We start from the raw sequence: 26,302 nt of genomic DNA, 5'->3' as shown, positions 1-26,302 counted from the left end.
TTGACAAAATTAGAAAGACTAGGTTGTTCAATAAGCTTGAAGCTGTATTTCCCTCCACTCTCAATTGAGCTACTTCATGGAAAACTCGGGTACGGTGAGCGAAGAGCAAGGCGAACGGTTTCATCAGGATATCGAAATGAAAAGGAGGTACCAGGGATGGTGGAACGTTAGCATGAGTGCTGACTATTGCTGGGGGCTGCAGTGAGAAACAGGACAAAAAACATAAAAGGAGAAGCCTCAAAAGTTTTGAAGGACAGAGAAACCATCAACGAGTGCATATGTAGAAACCTATTTTTTATTACTGTTTTGTTCTGTTTTTTTTCACTTGTTTCTTACTTGTTCTATTTTGGTTGTTTATCTTGAAAATAATTTAGAAAAACAGAATATTCATAAAATTTTAAATGAATAAATCATATAAAAGATTAAATAATTTCTTACTGGCGATCGGAGCATTTTTCAAGATTTTTTTCCATGAGTTTTGTGAGAAAACCCTACACGATGGGAAAATGGATGTTACTTTTTAATTCAACAAGAAAAGTTATTATAGAAGGTACATTAACATTATTATAACAAGAATTAGAGTTAGGTTAGTGAGAGGGGGGCTTAGAGTAGGATATTGGGCTTTGCATTGGGAGCGTGTCACAGTCTGGAACTTCTTGAACTGAAAGCCAGCATAACGTTTAGGAAATCAATGAACATGCAGATTTCATTTTGATCCTGTTAAAAAGAACAAGTAATATGTTGGAGCTAACTAAATCCTGTTTATTATTATTATTACTAATAATAATAATATTTACATTAGGACATTACAAAGATTAAAAAAATGGATTTTAAATAGGTGAAGTTTTCATTCACGTCACTGCCGCTGATTGGCTGGTACAGAAAGTAGCAAAGCTATATATAGGGTGCAAGGCATACTGAGAAGGCTGAACAATGTATTAGTAAATGTGCATGCTATATAAATCCTGTTTATTAATAATAATAATAATAATAATAATACTATATATTAGAGCATAATCCCATGTTGTGCATCACTCATTATCAGCAAGTGTTTGCATAGTGCAGGCCACTTTGCCACAAACTCACACAGGTTGGTTCACTTATCACTATGTTCAACTACCATCTAAGATGTCTAACCAGTTTTAAAATATACTCAATACATAAATTTGAATGCAGTCTTTGAAAGCTGTCTTTCATTTACACAGCAGAAAAACAATGGAAAATGATTAATGGCAATCATTTAACACTGTCTGTTAGCTCTAGAATAGGAAATTTCAGTTCTGGTTTCCACAAAAATATAAGATGTCCCTCTGGTACATGCCTTAAACTGAAAAGCAGAGCTTCTTTTTTAAAATTACACTTGTGATGAGAAAATCGTGTCCTTTGGATCTTACTGTGCAGCCAAAAGTCAGAAACCCGATCTAAGCATGCAGTACTATGAAAAAACAGATGTTTTAACAGTTAGATGTGGCTTTGACACAGAGAATTTTGTCTTGTCCATATTACAAAGATGAAGCAAAGATATGTTTGGTTGTTTTTTTTAAATCTAAGTTTTTATGTTTGGTTGTTTTGACCATTGTGTTGTAGTTTGTGGAAAGGGCATGGACTGTAATAGTTAGAAAGAACTATTTCAAAGAAATGTGAGCTTTGTATCTCTGCTACGGTGTTTTTAAAATAAAATTATGTCCTCCAATTAAAAGACGTTCTTCAGCAAAAATACATTGTGCCGCTGCAAAGTTAAGTTGATATCTGTTGACCCTGTCATTGAAGTCCAACTCGAGCAGCTTCCTGTCATGGTGTGGTAATGAGACAAAAATGCTTCTGAATTCATTGCATGATTGTTAGTTGTATGTAAGCTGTGCTGCTTGCATTGCAGTACAATGAAAAGAATAAGTTGCAAGAAGTGTATATATCAACATTGTCACTGCTTTTTTGTTGGTATTCAGCAGCTGACCACACCTAGTACTGGACATAGCTTTCTAGATTGACAGTACTGCCTCTGAAATGCCGCTGTCTATGCGGCTGAAAACTCTAGATCTATGCTGCTGACATGGCTAGTCCAACACATAACTAGTCATAGACACTGGGCATGCTACACAAAGAACTTCATGGAAGTGGACAGGATATATGTAGTATGGTGCTGAACTTTGACCTGCAAGGTGAGGATACATATATATTGTAGTTGGGTTGCATTTGTATTACACATATCAGATGATTCTTGGCCGATATGTGTACAGAGGCCATCCAACGCTCAATGCAAGTGAAGAGGGAGAGCATAGCGGGGTGCCTATCGCCCCCCTCTATTGTGTAGAACAATAGTGAAATATCATATCCAACAACAAAAATCTAGCGTGTGTATGTAGCCTTGGAATGGATCTAGCTTCAAATATATATTTATAGTACTTGTATGTGTAATTTCAAAACATCCAGGAATTTATATTGTTACAAAGATTACAGTTCTCATCCTGAGAATTTCCTTATCTGCTTTACAGAAGCACAACTACATCCCTGTTCATGAATCATTCTTGGTCAGCATTTACCTATTGTATTAAGATGCTGTCTGCAGTCATGTAATCTGTGTAGTTCATGGCTGTTTACAAATTGCTGGCATAGTTCAGCCACCTCCTGCAGCCTCTCACTTTGTGGCTACAAATGTGCACGAGACTTAGGAAATAATTCCTCTGGCCTGCAGCAGACTGGTGACATCGTTTGGGGTTAAGCAAAGTAATTTCACTGAATAGGTTTATTTTTATTGATAAAATGTTTAAAAAATAATAGTGTTGATAGTGCTGTAAATTATGACTTGAAAGGAAATTCATGCAGACTTGTTAATTTACTAACTCCACTTATATGTTTACATAAAGTGTATTGGGTACTGGTGCATCAAAAGGGTCATTGAAGGAAAGTCACATTATAAGGGGTCTGTTTTTTAAACTAGTGAATCTTACATTCAACAAACATTATCTTGGCAGAGACTCTTCCAGGCCCATCTGTTTTCAATGGCAATAATGATTTTCCACCAGAAAATATTTAGTGAATGTCAGATTCACTGCTTTATAAATAGACTTTTATTTGTTGTGATAAAATATAACTTCTGTAGTTTGCATTACAACCTAACTCGAGCAGATACGCTCCAATAACTCCCTTCTCATATTCTAAAAACTTCTGAAAAATAAGTTTAAAATAATAAAAAAAAACATACAGGGTGGGAGTTCAGGACAGCTTTTGCATGGGTGTATTGGCAGCTTGCACGTCACAAGAGCCATAATACGATGAGGAACTTTAAGATAAAGCTCATATTTAGAATGAAACAGCAAAGATTCAGATGAGTCACTGAGTCAATGAGTTACTGATTTCTGTAAATGCTGCCCAGGAAAACAAATCAACCCAGTTGTGTTGGCGGTGAAGAGGTTTGTAAAACTTGTTCCAAAACTTGATTGACCTGCCTATTTAATCTCTTAGGATATAGGGTGGTATGCAAATATAAATTCAATTTAACATCTGATCACCTAAATGGAGCTATGTGGAAATGATACTTAATCTATTCCCCACCCACATAAAACAATGGGTCTGATTTATTAAATCTCTCCAAGGCTGGAGAGAATACAATTTCATCAGTAAAGCTGAGTGATCCAGCAAATCTGGAATGGATCTGGTCCAGGATTGAAAACATTTGCTAACAAATAGCAAATTACTTTTAAGGAATCCATATCAGGTTTGTTGGATCAACCTGCTGCGCTGATAAAGGTGTAAAATCCTCTCCAGCTTTGGAAAGCTTTAATAAATCAGGCCCACTGTTAAAATGAACAGTAAAGTAAGAGAAGACTTCCTAGGAAAAAAACAAGCTTAAGCCGGAGCAGAAGCAGTTATAAGATTTTTAGGATAACAGGTTGTGCTATTTTAAGGTGATGATTAACAAACCCCCAAACTGTAAACCAAACAAAAAGTGATCAGTAAAGAAGTTTATAGATATTTGCAACCACAGATATTCAGGAAACAGCAATAGCAATAAGTGATAGTGGAAAATGTGCCTTGAACATTTGTTTTATACACATGCTGTATAGGCCTCAACACAGTTTTTGATACCTTTCAAGAATATAGACCCCAATGGACATGTGAAATAATCCGTAAAGGTTTGTAGACTCTGTTATATCCAGCGGACATAAAAGTATGGCCCCAAGCAATGGTTAAATTAATAGGATAAAAAGGCTCCTGTGAACTAGGAAGAAATGTAGCCTTTATTCTGTCTGAAGATAATATACATTCATTTTTTGTTTGTTTAATTTATCCTGGTAACCTTAAAAAGGGAAGAAAAGGGTGCTGGATAGCAATTTACAGTGATATGCTGTTGTTGCAAGATAGTAAATGAAACATGGCATATGTTCTAAAGCCTTCAAAAAAAAAAAAAACATATATAAAGCATAAACCCTGTTTTGATTTTGTGTTCCATTATAAGAGAATGGTAGTGTATAATACTATAGAGACTTCTCTTAGGACTGTGCAAAGATAATTTGATGAGTATAAAAAGAGAATACAATTCAGATCCAATATATAGTTTTAATGAATGAAAGTATAAAATAAATGTAAAGGTGAAAAGGATATCGGGGGAAGGAAGGGGTATAATGATGAAGATTGGCTTTACAAGCCAAACCCCTCTTTAAGTTTTCTTTCCAGACAGTATGTCTGCTTCTGTCTCAAGAAGTGATGAAAGGTTGGCAACAACAAAAAATACCCCAACATAGCTATTTCATTTGAAAGAACTGTTTTAGCACAGTACAGGATGTTATCTTTTTCATGTGGTGAATATAATAATTTCACATACCCATTCAGCTCTGCATGGCGTGTCATGCTTGAGTGTATAGAGATGATAGTCCGAGCTGCAGATACAATGTGTCCCCACTTACTCCCCTAATATAATATTGGTATCTTACAGTATGTTGTAACCTGTGGAGTGTTTGGAATATCAGTGTATAAAGTCAGTACTGTTTGAACAGAAAGGTGTTAATAGGAGGCATTCCCCACATTACTGAGCCTTCTGCTATCTCCATCTGGTCAGGAATAAAGCGGCTCATATTTCCATATATTCATATATCAATATATGTATAAATTCCATTTTTCACTTAGTAACACATTGTGGTGGGTCAAGATAAATATTCTTGAGCAATAAGGCATTAATGATAGAAATAATAAAAGGGTTCAGTGGTGTAAAGTAAAAAAATCAAAAGCTGTAAAAATGGTCCCAGGGTCCCAAATGTGTTAAAGGAATGTTTAGGTTGTAATTACTCCCCCCTTGGCTATGGTTTTGGAGTGAAAGGAAGAGAGCAGATCATGTAATTGGGGGAGCTGACGATTCATAAATTGTTGGTTTTGTGCCACAACAAATGTGGTCATAAATGCAGAAGAGAAGTCTGGAATGTTACATAATGGTTGTAAAGGATCAGTTATTGTCATGAGTTATCTTTGTGCATTTCAAGCATCTAAGGTAGTGAGTAAAGTTGTGGCTGGGATGAGTGGCAGACGTTTGACCATGTCAATGACTAATCCATTCAGTGAATGAATCATTGACACAACCCGGCTGGCGTTGGCAATGGGAATCTTTAAATTTAGCTAACATACTCTGTGAATTGGCTTCAGCAGTCAATCCTGATTGTACTTGACATGGATGAATACCTCACATAACACAATGATAAGAACTTCCCCAAGTCAGTATTAAGCCTACTTCATAGAGTCCCACAGGTATAGAACTGCAAAATCTGGGAACTTGCAGAGGAGACGCAATCAAACAAAACTTTATTTTCCCAGACTGGGGAGGCTATCACAGCAGTCTGTATGCAGAGCAGGATTTGGTATGTTTTACTTTGGCTTCATCGGATGGAAATTCTCAAACTGAAGTTATGGGTGAAGTTGATACAAATTAGGAAATCTCAGAGTGTTCCATAATAAAGCAGCAGGGAAGCACTGAATATAATGTTGTTGTAGTGATGGGTAGCTAGATGTGTATTAATCTGTGCAAAGCAGGATCCCTTGGATCTCACAAATAAAGAGGTCCTGCTAAGCCTTCTAGATTCCTGCCTTCTACAACCTGATGGAGTCTCCTATTGTCTTGCAAAGTATGAGACAAAGAATCTTCATTCAGGGCCTGATCAGACTTTCATTTGTGTTGACATTCTGCTTTACCAGAAAAGACAGAAGACAGCGGTAATGGCTGCTGAGTGGTCAGCTGGTAATTTGTCACTTGTTGTTTTGAGGATAATACAGATATCTGGATTATATTTATTTTCTGTCATAATATGTTGGCTCTGCTACAGAGACATGCTTGGCCAAACTAAAATGTGTTTAAACTGGAACACTGGAGCAGTTTAAGTCACACTTTAATAAAAGAAAGAGGGTAGATGAACAATTGCTGTAGTTCTGTTTGTTTTTAATTAATAGATACAGAAGCCAGAGGGAACATAATGCACTTTATGATTCTACTGTCATTAATCACAGTGCAAATTAAACATAGCTGAAGCAGAAAATTCCCACACACATAACAAATACTTTATAGCTGTACCCGTGTGATTATAAAGCTTTTTTTTTTTTTTTTATAAACCGATGAGGGCAAAAAAGAGAACTGCCATTGATGCTTCTTTGGTAAAGCTGTGGGTATCTAAATTTTATGTTCCTAGCTTACAATGTGACATCAATATTATGAAACAAGCATGCAGCAAAGTCAGAAATATCTCTTCTCCCATTCTTCATACTTGTTCTAAGTGAATGACCCAATAGGTAATGCTGCAGGATATGATCAGACTGCAGACGTGCTACATAAAATTATTAGGGACTGTAGATATGCTGCAGGAGATGAAGACTGTAGCAGAAACACAGGAACTCAGGAATGAAGGACATCCCTGGATGGTCACATTGGGCCTGATTTATTAAATCTATTCAAGGCTGAAGAGGATACACTTTCATCAGTGAAGTTGGGTGATCTAGCAAATAGAATGGATTTCCTAAAAGTTTTTTGCTATTTGTTAGCAAATGTTTTCAATTCTGGACCAGATCTAGTCCAGATTTGCTGGATCACCCAGCTTCACTGATGAAAGTGTATCTTCTCCAGTCTTAGAGAGCCTCAATACATCAGTCCCACATTGTAAAGCCACACAGCTAGCATCTCCCGGGTGCATGGCAAATTGCTGCTGTACTTTTTCCTGCGCTTTCTCTACTTGTTTTTCAAGTATAAAATTGTTTCATAATAGTAATTGTCATTGTATTTTCTGCAGATTATAATAGCAGCGACCTTAAAACAGCATGCCGAAAACATGAGCTGTATGTCAGTTTCCAAGACCTTGGATGGCAGGTATGGCAATTTCATTGTTATCATTTTTCAGCTTTAAAATCTGTGTGTAACTTCACTATAGTGGTTATGTGTACAGATGTTGGATGAATATCAACCTTTTTTGTTGATGCATAAAGATTTGTTATTCCAAGATTTGTTGTAGGATAGGATTGCTTTCTTAGGTGTCATATAGATTTTACTAGTAGAGTTCCTTTATGTTCTGTTCAAGTTCTGACCAAATGATTGAAATATACCCCCTATATATGCATCATGGAATAATACCATGTGTCATTCCGAGATGTCATATATCACACACAAGGTATGTTTATTTAAAGTTCACTAGTAAGGATGAAGTAGTGATTAAATCATTCAGGAACTGCAGCAAACAAGAATGTTGAAACTTAAAACAGTACTGCAAATTACCAAGAGTACTTTAGGAACTAATCTGAAACTCTAATATTGTAAAAACTCCTGCAAAAAACTGAGCGCTAACAATATGATTATTTGTTGAAGGACTGGATAATAGCTCCAAAAGGCTATGCGGCTAATTACTGTGGAGGAGAGTGCTCTTTCCCGCTGAACGCTCATATGAATGCTACAAACCATGCCATTGTGCAGACCCTGGTGAGTATTACTTACATTTCTTTTTGTTTGTCAGAGATTACCTCTTTTTCCAGGTTTGTTTTTATATTTTAAACAATATGAATGATTTACTAATTTATTTATAGTATGAACTGACAACTCTAATTTGGCTACACTTAAATCCCAATCAGTGTTGTCAGCCCTGCTCGGTTTCTTTGTGCTGCAATGACTACAGGTGTTCTAGGGGTTCCAAAGGGGTAACTAACAATGCTTGGAGTTGAGGACGGGAGAAGCAGCTTTGTCAAAAAAGTAGGGAGTTAGGAGCGCACTGACAAATGTGCAATTATTACATGTGACTGTGTCAGTGCGGGGTCAGTTGTGTAGAATAACATATGTGCTATAGCAGCAGTCACTATACTTACATTTCTGTGACCACTGAATTTTTGTTCCTCACTGGGTGCTGCGATATTCAGCCAGCTGGATGGGTCAAATAACTCTTTTCCCCACCATGTGCTATGGTTCCTCTTTCCAGCTCTTATGTTCTGTAGTAACATGAAGAGAAAGAACACAGCTCCATACATGCAGCAGTCTGTGACTAGTAAAAAGGTAGCTTGCTGCCTCTGTGATTTATCAGGTATATTACTAACGACAGGGTGACTGTAACGTTACAATAAGCAATGTGCATGGGCTTATAGCAACCAAACAGAAATTATTTTCCCTTCTATGGCTACTGTTAGTTAAATCAGGTTACAGGCACTTATCTTTATGACACTTTTATCAATAATCCCCACCATAAAGTTGTAACAAATATTTGGATACAATTGTCAGACAATAGTGGGGAAAAACCTATTGGTAATATAGAGGAAAGGAAAGTGAAGCAGAAGACTCAATAAAAGGTAATGATGTTTCCTATGTGAAAATATGTAAATGGATGTATATTTTTGCTTAGTATGTCATTTTTCAGTTTGCTGGTCTTTGCTAATCCTTTATGAGGTTTATTAGATCCACTGAGGTGAGAAAGCTTGCCAAAAATTTAAATACACCGTATGTTTTTCTTGTACAATATTACCAGTTGTTTTGCTTTGATCCATGGTTCAGAAACTAACAAACTTTAATGCTGACTGAACTCCCATTGTGTATGGAAATCTTAGTAAAGTAGCTGAAGTACCTTTCCCACAAAAATAATGTAATTTTAAAACTGTATACAGGTAATATATAAAATAATAGCACTCTGTAAAACAAAAGTGACAGATTGGGCAAAATAACATTGCCAGATTAAATCTTCATTAAACAAAAAATGTTCATGCTGCTCCTACTTTACATAAACTTCATTAGAATTACAATTTGTAAGCTAAAGCAAGAAATATAGAAAACACTTGTAATATAAAAAATGCTTTTTTCATCCTTTTTGTTCTTTTTATGCATCAACTGCTGGTCTTCTGACACTACTTAAATCCATCTTTTGTCTCCATGCATGCATTCCAGTAATTGCTGCAATTCATTGCACTAGGTAAATTCTCTGATGGTGACAACAATGGATAATTCCTGTAAAATGTGTGTTGAAAATTCTATTTTAGTGTTGATTTGAACAGTTTTGTCACCCTATTGTATCAGGAAAAACCTAAATAATGACACATTATGGCAAGATCAGCAAGTCCTATATTATTCAAAGCTGCAGATTCGATTGTATAAAATGAATTTATATTACATTACCATGGTGAAGCTTATGTTATTTCTTTTAGCTATTGGGTTTACATATACATTCATAAGCAGAAATATACTTTGCCCTATGATTTTTCACTTTTTCTTTCACTGGACAGCTTGGTCTGCATGTAAAACAAGTTATAAAAAGTCATTTTATATATTGGATTAACCATACAGTTTTCAATCTACAGTAATTTCACAATAGTAACCCTCTAATAATTAAATTTATGTAATAAACTTTCACTTCCTTAGGGTTAGATAGTTTGACCTTCTACCTGATTTACCCATAGGGCAGATAATGTTCTTGAAGAATAACTCTGGTCATTATATATGGGCTAGTTAAAGGTTAGGTACACACACTGTAAGGTTAGGTACACACACTCAATATTTGTCGTTGGAAAGAATCTTTCACGAACCTTTCCAATGACAAAAGACTGCACGATGCATGAACAAGCACTGTACATATAGCTCCGTTGTGCACTGGGGGGAGGGAGAATGATGGAGCGTCACCCCGCTGCACTCTCTACCCTTTTCCCCACTAGGATGGATCCAAGAATGACAAGCGCTGTACACCATATTCTCATCCAATATCAGCCCTGAGGCAATTATCCGATGAGAATTATCTGACGTGTGTACGTAGTAGCCTTACTCAAGGCATGCCAAGCATACTGGCAGTACCTAACCAATGACTAAAAATGACTTTCCATTGAAAAAGTGAAAAGAAAATCTCTAATTATGTTATTTTTTCTATTTTATTAGTGGTCAAATGATGAATATGTTCTCCTCACTTTAGCTCCAAAGGCTGTGGGCAAAATCTGTTCCATCCAGCTGCATTGACAGCCATTCTACCTGCAGGAGCTGCTGTCTACATTCAGGAGTGGGTTGGGGGACAAGGCTACCTGTAAAATCAGAGTCAGACTACAAGAGTGTACAGGATACTATTATTTAGTCCAAAGCTGTCACCGCCAGGAAGGAAGCTAAAGCTACTGGCAAGATCACCAGGTAGTTAAGTCATTTAGAGACAGAATATGAAGAATGCACACATATGAGATCATTGATATGCTAAAGTGTAAATGTGAAGTCTTTTTGTATGGTTTTATTATAGAAACTTTTATTTTCTTTCTATTACCAGGTCCATCTTATGAATCCAGAGTATGTACCAAAGCCATGTTGCGCTCCGACCAAGCTAAATGCCATCTCAGTGCTTTATTTTGACGATAACTCAAATGTCATACTTAAGAAATACAGGAACATGGTGGTTAGAGCATGTGGCTGTCATTAAGGAGCGAGGATAAAAAAATCCTACCACCAGTCCTCAGAGGGAGCACAAGTGAGGACCACCCATTAGCAGCACATTGCTATCAAAGACTGAGACAATCAGCAGGAAGCATAGGCAATGCTTATTTATAAAAAAAAGGTCAGTTATGTATATTACATGTACTCACACTGTGCCGCCAATGATGGTTGTACCAATTGAGGGTGGATAAATGGAACGAATGAGAATCGTCCAAACTAAGATTTTGAAATTGTATTTTTAGTTAGCTTGGATCAAGCTGTGTTTCAACATAAAATAAATAAATAATATATATGATCTGTCATTTTATCTTCTTGCTGCTTTGGTGGTCTTGGAGTCAAGATATCAGAAGGGCTGGAATATTGAAAAAAAATGGTTAAAATCGAGGAATTATTTTTAAAAGGATGTAACACCAGCAGTACTTGTCATTGATATAAATGTAAATAACGTTATTCTAAACATCTGCTCATATTACTGCTTCATGCCCGGCAGTGGGGAGACACTAGGTATGGGGGGTCATAATATCCTCATATTAACCCTGTTTACTGACACAAAGCCTGCACTGCACTTATGGAATGTATGACTTTGTAGCTCCAAAGGAGTTAAATCTCTGCACTCTGAGTTTAAGTAGTAATGTAAACATCCTCCCTAAAGATTTTCATTATCAGTATTCATCATTCCTAAACATCTCATAGGTCACTGATTGAATTGGCTTGGTGCCTAAACAGCACTTAGAACTGACATCATGTGTGTTATAGTGTGCATATGGAAGCAGAGATTGTGTCCTTATGTTTGTATGGAAGTGAGGAGAATCATACAGTTTAAAGCTGAACTCCAGACACAAATTATTTCATTGTAAGATTTTCCATTATGTGCAGCTTTACAATAGTAGAGACATCATTGCAGTGGTGCATGGGATCCAACAAAACCACCCACTACAGGTGACCTGCAGAAAACTACAGAAGAAAAATCCAAAACAGACTAAGATTTAAAAAATATACATGGCTCTTGAAGTTGTAGTTAGTGGAGGGTTAGCCTGGATATAATTAGTCAATTGAGAATCAAAGTTTTTTTTTTGTTTGTTTAGAGTTTAGGGGAGGCTTAAAATTGTTTTTTGCCACCTGTGTCTCATAAAAGAGATTTTCTTTGACTTCTTGTTCTGTAGACCTAAAAGGAAAGGTGGGGATATTTTTCCAGTTTGAGTGACATTATTGATCGTGACAATTAGAGGGTAAAGCTTCCTAATGGGGAATACAAATAGCAGTGAAACCCTTTAAAGGGGCTCTATTCAAATCCAAAGATACTTTAACATTCCCTGAATAAGTTGTTGCACACTACCCTTCCACACATGGGACATTACTGCTGCCTGGCAATTATATGGTAAATACCATTTTATGAATCAGTAAGAGATTTTTGAGGGACTCTTCATAGTTTTTAAACTTATTGGACAGTAATAATTTTACCGATACATTTTTGTCAGCCTAACTAATCTTTACACCAAAATATTAGATAATGAGGCTCATATACCCAGCCTGGGCACACAATAACTATACTTGATTTACTATAATAACATTTATTGGGAATCTTCACTGAAAATGTGTATATATTCAGCTCAGGTATCCAATCAGACTTTTATTACTGAATTTTCTCAAAACATGTTTATTGCTCAACTTATCACAAATATTTTTCTGCAGGAAATGCCATACCCCAGGTCTAGCAAATGTTGTTGCCAGATTTTGAGAATTGATATCCTCTATGCAATCACCACTTTGTTAATTTGTATTTTGTTGTTGGATATGGGGTGATAATGCCCAATGGTCTCACCATCATGAAGTTTAATCCAAATTATAAAAACAATTGGTGCACTGAAAACACAAATATATCATGTGATCATTCCAAAGCATCAGCTAGGGTGGTCACAAACAGTCAAAGCCAGTTTTGTCCAAAATATTTCATGTTCCTCACTTTGTTTTATGTAGTGAAATAAAGTTTAATATTTATTGTTATAGGAGGGTCATTGTCCACACTAGACCATATTCCCACAGAGATATTGTTTACATACATGCACTAAACTGTAATCTATAGGATTAAGCTTCATCCTCCTATGTGGGACAAAAGTTCAATTTTATTCAAGTACAATTAAAATTAAAAAAAAAACACACATATATAGGTTTATTATTCAAGACTTCAAAAAAACAAAAGTGACATGGGCAAAGGAAAGATTCACCAGTGACACTTTTTCCTGACTGGCAAATACTGCTGGAACAGTTGGGTGAATAAGTTTTCCACTCCCCAGACACCTGAAAGTGTACTGATCTGTTCTGTACTCAGGTCATAAGGACGGTTTTCTTTATCTGAAGTGTGCTGCTTTTTCACCCAATTACCATATGGTGGTGGCTTACAAACCAATAGCCCACAGCACAGGGTGTGTTCTTATGTATTTAAAGGGCGTTTATGAATCATTGTTAAGAACCCAATGTGATAATTATACCTAGGACATTGTCAGCAGGTAGATGTAAGTTCCCGGATGTTTGGTTAAGGATCTGAAGGGGAATGTCGATGTCACACATAATCAGAATTGTGTACATATTCTATGATGCTATCAACTAGTATTTTCAGGTCAGTAATACTAGACATATTTTGCCTTATACTTACCTGCCTGTTCATAATCCTTTGCTGAATGAACATGCAGAGCTCAGTGTACAACAGCAGCATAGCGCTATGCCAAGAATTAACAAACTCCTATGCACAGGAGTTAGCTGAAGATCCGGAACCTGTAAAATGGACTTGGTTACAATGTCTGCACTGGTAAAGGAGCAAGGAGATGCAAGTTTAATTCAGTCATTAAAGCAATACTCAGATCCAGTTTTATTGTTTTACATAGATGTTAACAGAAGTTCAGGATATTAAGCTTTTAGAAAGAATCAGCAAGCATCAGAGCTATTTGTATTTTTGACATGTTAATATGCATTGCGTTAAGACAGCCCTGTAAGGCCAATTCTACACAGACTTTATTTTTAAACTCTTTACAATACATTTTGCACAAGTTTTTAGGAGTTTATTAAGGCATTTCAAACCGAGGTAGCAGATAAAAGTTAGACCAGGAAAGACCTTGATATATATTATAACAAGTTACCTAACGGGATTTGCAAGAATTATAATAAAATAATCTCATGATTAATATATTCCCACAAATCCCTTTTCATTAAGTAACTTGTTATTAAGTTACATACATATATATATTGTGTAGTATCGATATATGGGATTGGGACTGTTCCCAAATTTTTGGCCATAAAATGTTGGGAACAAGCTTTGCTATTCATAGGGAAAATTCCTCCGAAATGACCATTTATGTCAACAGGAGCGTTTGGAGCATTTATAGGTGTTTTTGTGCATTTGGAGGGTGCTTTAGCTTGTTCCAAACGCTACAGGATGTGTTTTCTTTACTGCTTTGGTGTGGACTGGCCCATTGGAATTTCAAACATAGGTGTTTGAACACTCAGGTTCCAAGTCCATGTAGAAGTCCATGTAAACTATGCCTAAAAGAATCTGCTGGCAATTCATCACTGGTGCTGCATTATCTTAGCATTTTAAATGACACCCCAACATACTTTACCACAACACTGCAAAGTGTGAATGGGCCTTACAAGTCACAGCAAGCACTCCTAATACGATTTGTTTTAGATCCCAAAACTGTCTGAAAGCTTTGCAGCAAATGCCTAAAAGCTGAAGCCTCCAAGTACAAGATCAAAGCAACACCTAAGTAAATTGTATTGGGCCTGTAAAGCTGCTACTAGCCAGCAAATGTAACAAAATATGAAAAAGATAGGCTTTGAGAGTGAAAATTAGGAAAGATCAGAGCAAATCAGGAACACCAAAACAAATTGATAATTGGACAAGTTTTCCAACAGATTAAGAGGTAGATTTGCACTAAACTGGAATAACCAATGTAATATTACTTTAGATCTAATGAAACGCAAGCATAAGATATTTTCTGCTTGAGGTGAATGAAGATTGTGGTGTACACACAGCACATATATTCCATGGATGCTGCAACAGGAGGATCAGAAATCAAACCAAACATTTTACCCTGCCATCCATAAAAGAAAAACTCAAGCCTGGTATACTAAAGTTTGTATGTTTATTGGTGTTGTGTCAAAAACCTAAAAAAGGCCGGGCTCAACAATCCACAGATACACAGGATCAAAAAAACCAATTCCCTCCCCAACAAGTAAAAAAGGGGAACATTTTGTAACAAGACAATGACATATTGAAAAGGATTAATTTACTCTATTACACAGGACTGAAGAAAATATTTAGGTAACCCTTCATCTTTCACCCACCCAGCAAGTAAGGCACTTCACAGCTGATCTAACATGGAAACATTTTGAGGACAGAAGGGGTGCACAAGAACTGCTTAAGACAAAACTGATAAATCTAATACGAATTACTGTCCATAATAGTGGCATCACATACATCCTGAGATGTCTTCATTTAGGTTTTTGTGGTCATTCTGAAAGAGATTGTAGATCCCTGTAATTTCCAGGATTGTGTGCATCTTACAGAACACCCAGAAGACAAACCATTAATTTAAGTATGATCTGCAGTACTGCATGTAAATGACTCAGTAACTGTTTGGCTCGTACACACAGCGCAAACCCATAGGGTTCAGGATGGTTTACAGTTCATCCCTGGAGTGCCGTAGCACAAAGTTCTGTAGAGTTTCCAGGTCTCTACCTCCTTCATGCTCGCTCACTTTTTCCCCAGCACGGAAGAGCAGCAATGTTGGATACCCTCGAACCTGGCAAAGAAAGGAGAAAAAGGTAATTTACACACACACACACACACACACACACACACACACACACACACACACACACACACACACCTGCTTCTCGAAACCAAAAAAGGTGATAAAGACTTATAGCTCTTCTCTAGATAACAATTGGGGTAGCTAAATGAAGAGCAGGTATGGTGGAATATAAAGTTATTATTTTTTGCATTTTCAGTTCTGCACCCAAGACAGTACATTGATGGTTTTGTTAAAATTAGGTTGTTTTGTAGTTTTATCAGCACCCACTGCCATTCCTTGCTGATGCAGTTCCTCAATAACATACAGTATGTCATCATTAGGTCTGAAAAAACCCCTCCCCCCACAATAAACCATTCTGCATTTCGGGCAACATGAAACGGATTCTTCTTAATTTGTTAAAACCTTGTGCCACAATGACTTGTCTGACAAAGTACAATACCATGCTCACCATTTGCACAATAAAAATAATAATTATACTTCACAATTCCAAATATACAGTAATTAAGAAGCTCAGCCCTTAATTCACAGCAACGCCAATGATAACAACAGTGTGGGAGCACCTAAAACTCACAATGTGCAGAAATACCAGGGGTGTAGCAGTTTTGTCCCTCCCCCACATCCAGATTTTTGTCCTTACATAGAGCCCAAGCAGCATCACTATATAAGTTCCCATGTCCACACAATCATACATGGAAAGAGTTTTTGGGAAAGTAAACCAAAAGGAATCATTTGTGAACCTACAGCATTAGTTCTACATGCACATGACTTACCGAGAACCGGTTACAGAGGGATCGCTCAGCGGTGCAGTCCACTTTAGCTATTTTAACATCACTCAGACCGGGAAAGTCTTTTTTGGAAAGATCTTCCCATGTAGGGGCTAGATGTTTACAGTGTCCACACCTAAAAGAAAGCCATGTCATGTTATTATTACACAAACTTGGAAAGGTTATATTTTCTTGTACAATTCATTAAGAGTGTAAGAACCTCAATTAAATGGCACTTAAACAGTCAATGGCAACAGTGGCTTTCCAAAGATAATGGTGACATTGGGTGAGTGGTATATCACATCAGATTAATTCAGCTGGATATATAAATCTACTTTGGCGCTACATCATAAATCAAGTTTTAAATTTACAGATGTTTACACAAAGGTTTATATAGAGAGAGAAAAAAAAAAAATATAGTTACCATGGTGCATAGAACTTTATAAAGCTGATACCTTTGGCAACAGTTTGATCAAAGTCATTTTCTGTGAGAGTCAGTACCTTGGACTGAAAGAGATAAAACAAGCAGTCTTCAGCTATGGTACACAGAAATCTTCACATGTTAATGAGGCGTGCAGCTAGCGGGCAGCTATACTCTCCATTGCACAGAGACTACATCAACTTTGTTTCATACACTTTTGCATGAAGTGTGGCACTACAAATCTTCTTCCCAAAGGCTTCAGTAAATATACAAAACAGCTGTATTACTGAATTTGGTAAAACTTCCCAACCTTTGACTAAGCAACCTAAGATTTCCTGTAAACAGCGTGATTTGTATAATTGCTCAGTTTAATCACAGTTCTGTAGAAATCCCACATTGTTTGTACAAATTGTGGTGTGAAAAGTTATAGTACCAAAACAAGGCAGTATTTAGCAGCTACTGATCGGGGTAAATGTGGTGCTGCAATTAAAACTTGCCAATATAGAGTACACTGAACATAAATTTAAATGGTGAAAAATAAAGCTGCACTTCAGCCTTCCTTTAGTCTTGTACAGGATCCAATACTGTGCTGAAATATAATACTCCAGTCACTGCAGTCAGCTTCTCACAACATTTATTACAAGTTGCAGCAAATAAAACAGCAACTGGTCCTTTCCCTATTACTAGAGGCCTGTCCCTTTTCTTCAATAGCTTCAGTTATTTCAATTACGTGCACTCTGCATTATTGGCCATTACCACATCATTCTTGTTATGGAGAAGCTTTGCACAGCACACTGCCACGTCATCCCACCAACCAGGTCACTATTAGAGCATACAGTTTGCTTACTGATGGGGTAGGGGAGAAGGATGAGCCAGTGACGGCAAATCAGAAAAAAAACAAATATAAATTAAAGTATCAGTAAATGTATGCTTCTATTGAAGAGGATTCTGCAGAAGGCACTGTTAATTCTGAGCGGTCACCTAAGTCCAGACATTCTCTAATATTTTGCTTTTTTTACCAAATTTGTTACCATTGCTAAAACACTGTGCCTGTCCCATCATCTTTTAGTTTTAACATGTACACTCAGCTACGCACTTCCTCTGCTACTGGTTCGCCTGCTTGTACAGGAACATCTTCCTCCTCCTTCTCCTCCTCCTCTTCACTGGGTTTTAACTGGTTTTCCACATACTCTTTCAAGGAATCCAAATCCCGTTTTCCCCTGTATTGATCCACCTAAAAACCATAAAAGAAAAACAGGTCATTACATAATCTGTATATTTTTCAATATTTACTGCCACTATAATTACACGACTTACTTTTTCACCGTTTCTAAACCACAGAAGTGTGGGATAGCCGCGCACTTGATTATCAGTGCAGAGGTCATAATGCTGTGTGCAGTCAACCTTTCAAAAGAGGGCAGGAAAAAAAATGATATTATAAAAAGTGTGCCAAATAAATAGGATACATTTAGACTGGGCCAGACATTCTAAATATTCATTTGGTAAATTTTTCTACAGAATATTTGCTTGCATATGACTAAATGCATAACTGGCGAGTTAAAGCTTGGCCAACTTCTTCAAGGTAAAAAGTTGATTTCATCACGTTTACACAAGTCGGCACAACTTCCTGATAGTTAACAATAGTAGTTTACTATATATATTGTGTTAAAATTATATATTTTTTTATTATACACACACGTTATGCAGTTTTAAAACTCCAGTCATGTGATCGCTGTCGGCAAGAGTCAGATCACACACAACACAAATCATATTGTGCAACAGTGTAACCCTCCATGCAGCAAGGAAGAAAGTCTAAATTACAGAGGACTTTTCAGAGAATACAACTTCTGGAGCCCCAAGTATGGATGTAATAACTTCTTTGTGAAGAAACTTGAAATGGAGTTTAGGAGACTGTGGCTTAACTAGGCATCTCAGGGTCGGTCTGAGATATCTGAAGGAACATGAGGTAATCCCATCCACTCCAGACTGAAGGATGTGATCAGTAATCAGTGTATTGAGTTTGGCATGGTATAGGATAAGAAGGATCAATAGGGCCGATCTAAGAGAACCATTTTTATAACATTAGAAAACAGTATACCACAAGATATAGGGCTGTAATAAATCACACCAGTAGGAACGTCCCTTTAAATTATCCTCTAGTTTTAGCATTTCAGTAAGAAGCAAGAATTAAGAAGCTTTAAAAAGCAAGCATTTTAAAGCATTACAATACCTTGCCTGAACAGGATCATCAAGCTGCGGTCCAATAATTAATGCTAATATTTAACCCACATTACTGTTAGTGAATGAGACTCACAAATTGACACTTAACCAGATATATTCTCACATTCAGTGACTGTAAAACCATGGCCAATATGTTTTAAGTAATTTCTCCAGATAAAGTTTGTGTTAAAAAAAAAAAAAAAAAAAGACATAATGTGGCACTCCAGATAAGGGGGGGCACACATGCTACCAATGAGCAATGTATTCTGCCTAAGCATGGAACATCCAAAAAGCTGGCCTACAAACCTTTCCAATTTTGACAGTTGAAGATTCCTGATAGGAGGAAGCCAGCTGCTCCCATGCTGGGGCCAAGGATTTGCAATGGCCACACCAAGGGGCAAAAAACTTGATGAAATGGTTTCCTGTCAAAAATCAAGAGAAAAGAAGTTAGATCGTTTTTACACACTTCCCAAATAAGCCTTGCAAAACAAATATTTGCCTAGTAAAGTCAATACTGGGCTCCATGCTGCAAAATCTCTGAGTTAATTTGCCTCATTTTACTACTGGCAACCATTATAAAAGACTTCCTAAAAGAAAACTTAAGGTTGTTAGCAGAGAATCAGAATACCATTAAGATCAATAGGAACACAGTTTTTGATTTGCTGAGGTTGTCAAGTTTTGAGATTTTCGTAGAACACACCTTGTTCAGTATATTCTGCCCTTATTAGCATGGGCAAGGTGTAGACATGACATAGCAAGGTCATGATAAAGAGATTTTAAATAAATGACTCATTACACATGGAGGAAAACACATTTTGATTGTAAAAAGCCAGGTCTTAGGATATATCTCTAAACGGACCTGGAGCCATGAATGACAGGCGATGAAGGGTGGAGAGTACAGCGAAGTGCTGCTTGTTCGTTCTCTCCCTCCATAGAACAGAATGGTACACGTGTGTATGCAGTCTTACTTTATTATAAACTGGTACAAATGAAGCCAATGGACCTCTGAGTACCTTCAGCAATGTGATCCTTGAAATTTCCTGAGGAGAGCTCATAAAGGCCCTGTTTGGCCTCTGGTGCTTTAGGTGCCTCTGGTGCTTTAGGTTTTTCTTGCTCAACTTTTGGCTCCTAGAGAAAACAATTCTTAGCATTAGAATGTTTAAACAGTTTTTTTTTAATAAAAACTAAAGCTAAATGAAAATTAGGCAAATGGGTAAAGAAAATATAGAGTATGGGCACAAACATTTTACAATCTGGCTGTATCTATTGACTATATATAAATATTTTTTTACTACCTACTAGAGTCATGGGAAAAACAAAGTACACACTTAAAACCTATTGAAAAATAACTGTTTCTTAAAGTTATTTATTAAAAAAAAAACAAACAAAAAAAAAAAAAAAAAAAAAACAACACGATAATCAACAAATATAAGGCCAAAAAGGGATTATTGTCCTGTAGCATTACCTAATTTCAGCCATGGTTTAGCGGTCACACAGATGGCCTCTTTTGGCTCTAGAATACTTGGTATGCATCAAGCTCATGGTCAATCTGATACCTACAAGGTGCCCAGGTTCTGTGGCTGCAAAACTAAGACCAAATCACCACCACGCTTGTTAATGAGGTGTGTGTTGGTACACGGCGTTACCACCAAATGTGGTGCACTGCATTAAGGCCAAACATTTCCACTTTGGTCTCATTTGTCCAAAGGACTTTGTTTAGAAGCAGGTTTGCAGACCATGCAATGTGCTTTTTAGAGAAAAGATGATTTCTCCTGGCAACCCTTCCAAACAAGCCACAATTGTCCAGTCTTTTTCTAATCGTACTGTCATGACATTTAGAAAATGGTAGTTTCATCTGTAAAATTTTAAAAGACCCGGAACAAAAGGCTATAGTTGGGAGTTTCCAATATCCTGGTACATCCTTAATGTTAACTTCTGCACCCTCAGACCAGAACCACCAATTTGAGCGTAATGCTTTAGGATACCCCCTCCCGATAACATGACCAGTTGCTGTCTTCGCAGATGTCAGTCTTGTTGTTCCTGCCCCATTTGTTTTTCTGTAATGATGGTATTTATCCCCCTGGTTTTCTTTTTTACTCTTTGTTATTATCGGACTGTATGATCAATCTTGCTGTGTTAAGTCCCATATCCGTATGGCTCCCGTATCCCCCTTTGTTTTTGTACTGATATATTGCTTTCTGAAAAATGACCTAATAAAAAACATTTGAAAAATTACTAATATTGACACTAATAGGCCATGTGTTGTTGCTCATTTCACACAATTTTAAGACCCATTAGGACCAAATGATTTTATGTGGTGATATTTAAATTCTTGGAATTTAGAGACTATTTTTTTCTTATGACCGTACCAGTTTTTTTTTTCCTTCAAAAGCCCATTTCATATACATTTACTAGGTGATCAGCTGTTTCCTGGCTATGGAAGATTAAAGTTTGGTATTACACCAAGTACTGGTGATCCGAAATGTATCATCAAAGTCATACCAAAATACAGCCACTCTGCGATACCAGTGGCAAGACTTGACAGCATTATGTTTTAACCAATATGGACATGATGTGTCTACTTCTATGTAGTCTGACAAATCTTGGCTAGATGTGTGACCTATATAGTATCTGAGGACTCGTACATTAAAAATGTGGTTTGAGGGTAGTAAATCGCTAACTAATGTTTCAGAAGTGTTCTAGACAGCATGTTAACTGAAGTCTGTACTAATTTCTGTAAATTAGGTCCATGGCTGAGGATATCAGGGTTGGTAGACTACTGTACAACTCCCAGTTAATCCAAAAAAACCATACAAAGCAAACTGAAGCCTCTAAAATGAGGTCTAAAACACACCACAGAAGTCACCAAAGTTTCATTTTAGCTTCGTCACTTTGAAGCAAAACACAGGAAGGCAGCGGTTCCTGAACACTCACTTCTGGTTGTTCGTTTACAGTCTGAAGCATCCAGTTTTCCAATGTCTGGAAGTCCCTCGCTCCCTGATACTTCACAGCTTCTTGGCCTGGTTTAAACAGCTTTAGACTGAAAGATAACAATGAGAGGAAACATTATTTGTCACTAGACATAAGATTATACTTGTAATTGGCAGTGAACAGGAGACAGCAGGAAACGTTACACAGACCTGAATAAATGAATCAAACTCACATATTTTATTATAGAAATCTGGAAGAATTATTGTATTTAACTTTAAGGAAACCGGATATATGGCAGTTTTTGTTGATCAATAGCATGGACAATTTCAGTTACCTGGCTATCCTGGTGACATTTAATATATTTGTGTCACCTTTAAAATTAAACACAGCAGATTGACTTGCCCGATCTACATACTTGTTCAGTCACTGAAACCAAAAGCAATGAATGCAGTAGGTTAATATGACAAACACAGAGCAATGTCAAAGTGGCCCCTGTGCTTGTATTATGGCTGATTTACTATAATTATTGTGGCTTTACCTCTTTGTAAAAAGGCAACAGCCACAAAGATGGAAAATAGGGAAATACAGACAAATAAGTGTATATACTCATAATAGGGACTTACGTGGGGTACCCTCGGACACCATTATCAGAACAAATTGCATTGTCCATCGTACAGTCCACCTTGGCAACATAAACTGGAGTCTTTTCCATATTGTTATATTTATCTCCTAAATCATTCCATGTTGGCTGAAGGCGTTGACAGTGTCCGCACCTAAATTCAAGAAAAAAAATCCATTAGCTGCCAAGAGATTTTAAAATTTTAACATTTAGTTATTGTTTCATATATTCCTTCCCAGCACCACATACAGCTCCAATCTGAGATGTTAGAACCATCACAATCAATTACACCCACGTGAATGTGTTGTTCCTTATGTTGATTAAAGTATTAAAGTGTGTTATGGTAACTAGGCCCATCTCCTACCGATAATCAAACCACTTACACACATAATGCTAACACAGCATATAGCACATGCAAATTGTGATGGGTTGGACCTCCAACCCCCACAATGGGCCCATTCGAAATTTGGGAAAAACCTATCACATGCTGAATGATCTGTGCTGGTCTATAAACAGAACGCTGATCAGTTTACTACTACTATTTAAAATCTGATGAGCACCGTGCAAAAATGTAATTAGCAGTAACAGACATGACAAAGACAACGTCGTATACGTGGAAGGTTTACAATGTACAGCTCTCCTAGAATGTGCATTATAGGACAGAGATCGTACTAAGGGCAATTTATGACAGATATATTTCTGTGACACTGCAGAAGCCTCTTGTCAATCACGATCATACAGCAGATGTACATTGTGTTACTTCACACCTAACCTGTGCTGAGAGAAATCAGATTTCAGCAGACTCTCTCTGACTATGGGTTGTTATGCTGCTCCAATATTCACTTTAATTTTCTCACAGATCTGACTTCATATTCTACATGATGATTGATATATGTGGCTAGGTCAGAAGGGCCAGCAATGTCAGACACAAAGATTTTCCCGGCATATGGTTCCTTTAAGAAAAATCCATTCATACCAATTATAAGTTGTGAGGATAATAATGTTAAAATAAATGAAGTGCAACAAGAAAAACCAGCTGGCAGTCTGACCATGGATTTTATCTCACAGCAGTAAAGAGGTCATCAGAAGATTATCAGCACTTTGCCTCTTTCCCTTCTCTTTATGAGAACAATGTGTATGTAACCCAGAATATTAGGACCTGGCGGCGACAATACAATACGGCAGGCGGCATGTTTATAGATCAATAGCAAAACATCAAAGTGACATAGCAGAAGTGTGCGGGAAATTAATTTGTACCGTGTAGATTCAGAGTTTTAGGAAGATGTGGGCTGTGATACATATATCGCTCTTTATTGTATGTATCCAATCACTAAACCCCCATATTCATTATATGAAACTATGAATGGCGGTGTGACGGAGCCCTCCATTGACTTGATGTGAACATTCCCAGCCTTGTTAGTACAACCCCTCCGCACATGTAAGCCGATGCCAGGAATCCAAAGCCACGTCAGCAGCCCCATACACACAGACACAGATATATACACACACACACATATATTCACACAGAGACACACACACAGACAGAGATACACACACACACAACTCTCCCATTCCTGTCACTAAGCACACCTCTGCCCCATAATTCTCTATATAACACAGCAGTGACCAAGCACCCCCAGACATGAAATCCTGAATTATGAGCACACAGATGTGACTATAGGATGATAATTCATAATGAGCCCATATAGGACATTCATGCTATGCAGGCAAGCCTGGCACCTCAAGGGTTAATAGGTGAAGTTCTCTCCCCTTATCTCTGGGTCACAATACAAATAGCGCATTGCCAGCCATTGCTCTACATTCACCAGCACACATCTTCCCGGCAGGGCTCAGTCATGGAGCCGCCATCTGATGTATGTAGCGGGCTGCATGCTGAGGAGGCCCCGCCATATTCTCTGGTTCATTGCCCGCCCGCCCGTCACAGCCCCGGCCGCCCTTACCAGGGAGCGAAGAACATAATGAAGTGCGGGGCCTCTTTGACGGCATGGCTGAACATGTCGGCCGAGTAGAGGTGCTTGTTGTGCGGGTCATCCTCCTGCTGTTCCCCCAGCTCCCCGGACACGCCGACCAGCAGCACCCAGAGAAGCGGCACCCAGCAGCGGCCTCGTAGCATCTTTCAGACCCGGTGTAGTTCTAAGGAGGAGGCGGCAGAGGCGGCGCGCTTCCCGGCTTGTGTGAGAGAGAGAAGGCCGGCGGGAGGAGGGCTTATCACAGCAGGGAGGGGGGAGGCGGACAGGCCAGGTGTGTCATCCGTATGACAGGGAGGACCGCGGCCTGTCACTATTACTCCATATTACTGCCCGGCCTGGAACACACAGGGCTTATAGGGCCGCCAATAGCTAAATATATTGTATTGTGTAACATTAGGTACGAGGAAACATGGTATGTCTGTATTACACCTAATTCAATTGTCTTGTCATGATGCTGTGTGCCCATAGTGAAGTGAATCCTGTATGAATGTAAAATAATGAGATATTTATATAACAATTCTAATGTCTGTCCCCCAAATATTCTCTACATATACAAGGATGGCAGATCAGTGTCTGTCAGATGTTTCCAGATATCTGATGTTTATTCATTACTGCTTCCATTGCCTTACATTATGTTATATATACATCACTATCAATTTAGGAAAATGGTGCCAAATCTGGTGAATATGGAGGTGACAGTGCTGTGTGAAAAGCGGCATGATGAATCCATTCTTCTTGGTCCTAGGCCAGGGGTGTCAAACTCAAATACACAGAGGGCCAAAATCAAAAACTTAGACAAAGTCAGGGGCCAACCTTGAAATATATTGAAAAAGAGCGATTTTTTTCTTCTCATTAGATATAAACCCTTCTCATATGGAAACAAAGAGGTTTTGCTTACGTTCAATCTAGAACAAGCTTATAATAGAGAAAGAGTCATAAACATTTTTTTTATTTTATTTAGAAAAAAGCTTATGCCTCTTTATTTGTAGCCTTCCGAGTTAGATTTCAGTGGTGACCTTTTTGCACAGACTAACAATAATAATAACAATTTTTTTCTATTAAAATCCAACCATTCAAGTCCATGCCTTGGAGTAGCAAGGAAAAGTACAGCTGAGGGAGAGTGCTGGAAATGCCAGACGTGGCCAATGCGGAGCTAAATCTTATAGGTGGCCCGCCACTGAAACTCCCTCTTCATTGAAGTTGCACCGCTACTAATATTCTAGGGGTTGAGTCCATAAAACAGTCTAATGGGGGCCATGCATGGGCAGAGAGCCCGCTGGTCTATAGACGCAAGTGATGCTGGGAATTGTAGTAGAGGCACTGTTTCAATGCAGTGGCGGGCCAGCTGCAGTTCATATTTAGGATTCCTTTGGGGGCCAAAAAAAGGACGTTGGGGGCCAGATTTGGCCTCCTGGCCAGAGTTTGACACCCCTGTCCTAGAGCTTCTCTGCCTGATAATCAGGGGCCCTAGGCTTTCTCCCCCTCCCATTTTTAGTGCATTGATTCTGGGCACAGTTATCCCTCCATTTCCATATCAATACTTTGCTTTGCTTCTCTTTACTCACCTAACCCCTCCCGGCTCCTAATATATCCCTCTCTGTACATCTCAAACCCCAGTCACAGCAAAATCCTTCACCCAGCCATC

At 37.8% G+C, this 26,302-nt stretch overlaps 2 protein-coding genes across 2 annotated transcripts in view; one reads left to right on the top strand and one right to left on the bottom strand.

Annotated features, from left to right (window-relative positions):
* Nucleotides 1-11,202, top strand: part of BMP6 (bone morphogenetic protein 6) — an 81,220-nt gene extending 70,018 nt beyond the window's left edge. The window contains exons 5-7 of the mRNA XM_072411732.1: nt 7,263-7,339; nt 7,832-7,942; nt 10,737-11,202. Of these exons, the coding sequence (XP_072267833.1) occupies nt 7,263-7,339; nt 7,832-7,942; nt 10,737-10,886 (338 nt within the window). The 3' untranslated portion in view covers nt 10,887-11,202. The remainder of the gene's footprint in view (nt 1-7,262; nt 7,340-7,831; nt 7,943-10,736) is intronic.
* A 3,820-nt stretch (nt 11,203-15,022) lies between these two features.
* Nucleotides 15,023-24,888, bottom strand: TXNDC5 (thioredoxin domain containing 5). Its single transcript, XM_072411731.1, has 10 exons — nt 24,628-24,888; nt 22,671-22,820; nt 22,051-22,156; nt 20,130-20,244; nt 19,423-19,538; nt 18,214-18,300; nt 17,993-18,130; nt 16,900-16,982; nt 16,482-16,611; nt 15,023-15,699 (listed from the first exon to the last, which is right to left on the bottom strand). The coding sequence occupies exons 1-10, from the start codon at nt 24,798-24,800 to the stop codon at nt 15,577-15,579; spliced, it is 1,221 nt and encodes a 406-aa protein (XP_072267832.1). The 5' UTR covers nt 24,801-24,888; the 3' UTR covers nt 15,023-15,576.
* Nucleotides 24,889-26,302: the final 1,414 nt, after the last annotated feature.

Source organism: Pyxicephalus adspersus, chromosome 5 (assembly GCF_032062135.1).
Source record: "Pyxicephalus adspersus chromosome 5, UCB_Pads_2.0, whole genome shotgun sequence".
NCBI classification, from domain to species: Eukaryota; Metazoa; Chordata; class Amphibia; order Anura; family Pyxicephalidae; genus Pyxicephalus; species Pyxicephalus adspersus.
The sequence above is the reverse complement of the archived record's forward strand: the minus strand, read 5'-3'. Positions and strand labels throughout refer to the sequence as shown.

Excerpts from the sequence above, each read along its gene's own strand:
- TXNDC5 (XM_072411731.1), bottom strand. The coding sequence starts at position 24,800 with ATGCTACGAGGCCGCTGCTGGGTGCCGCTTCTCTGGGTGCTGCTGGTC. Across the intron at positions 22,821-24,627 it reads ATTATGTTCTTCGCTCCCTG|GTGCGGACACTGTCAACGCC; the intron begins GTAAGGGCGGCC and ends TCTTGAATTTAG. Across the intron at positions 20,245-22,050 it reads CTGTAAACGAACAACCAGAA|GAGCCAAAAGTTGAGCAAGA; the intron begins GTGAGTGTTCAG and ends TGTTTTCTCTAG.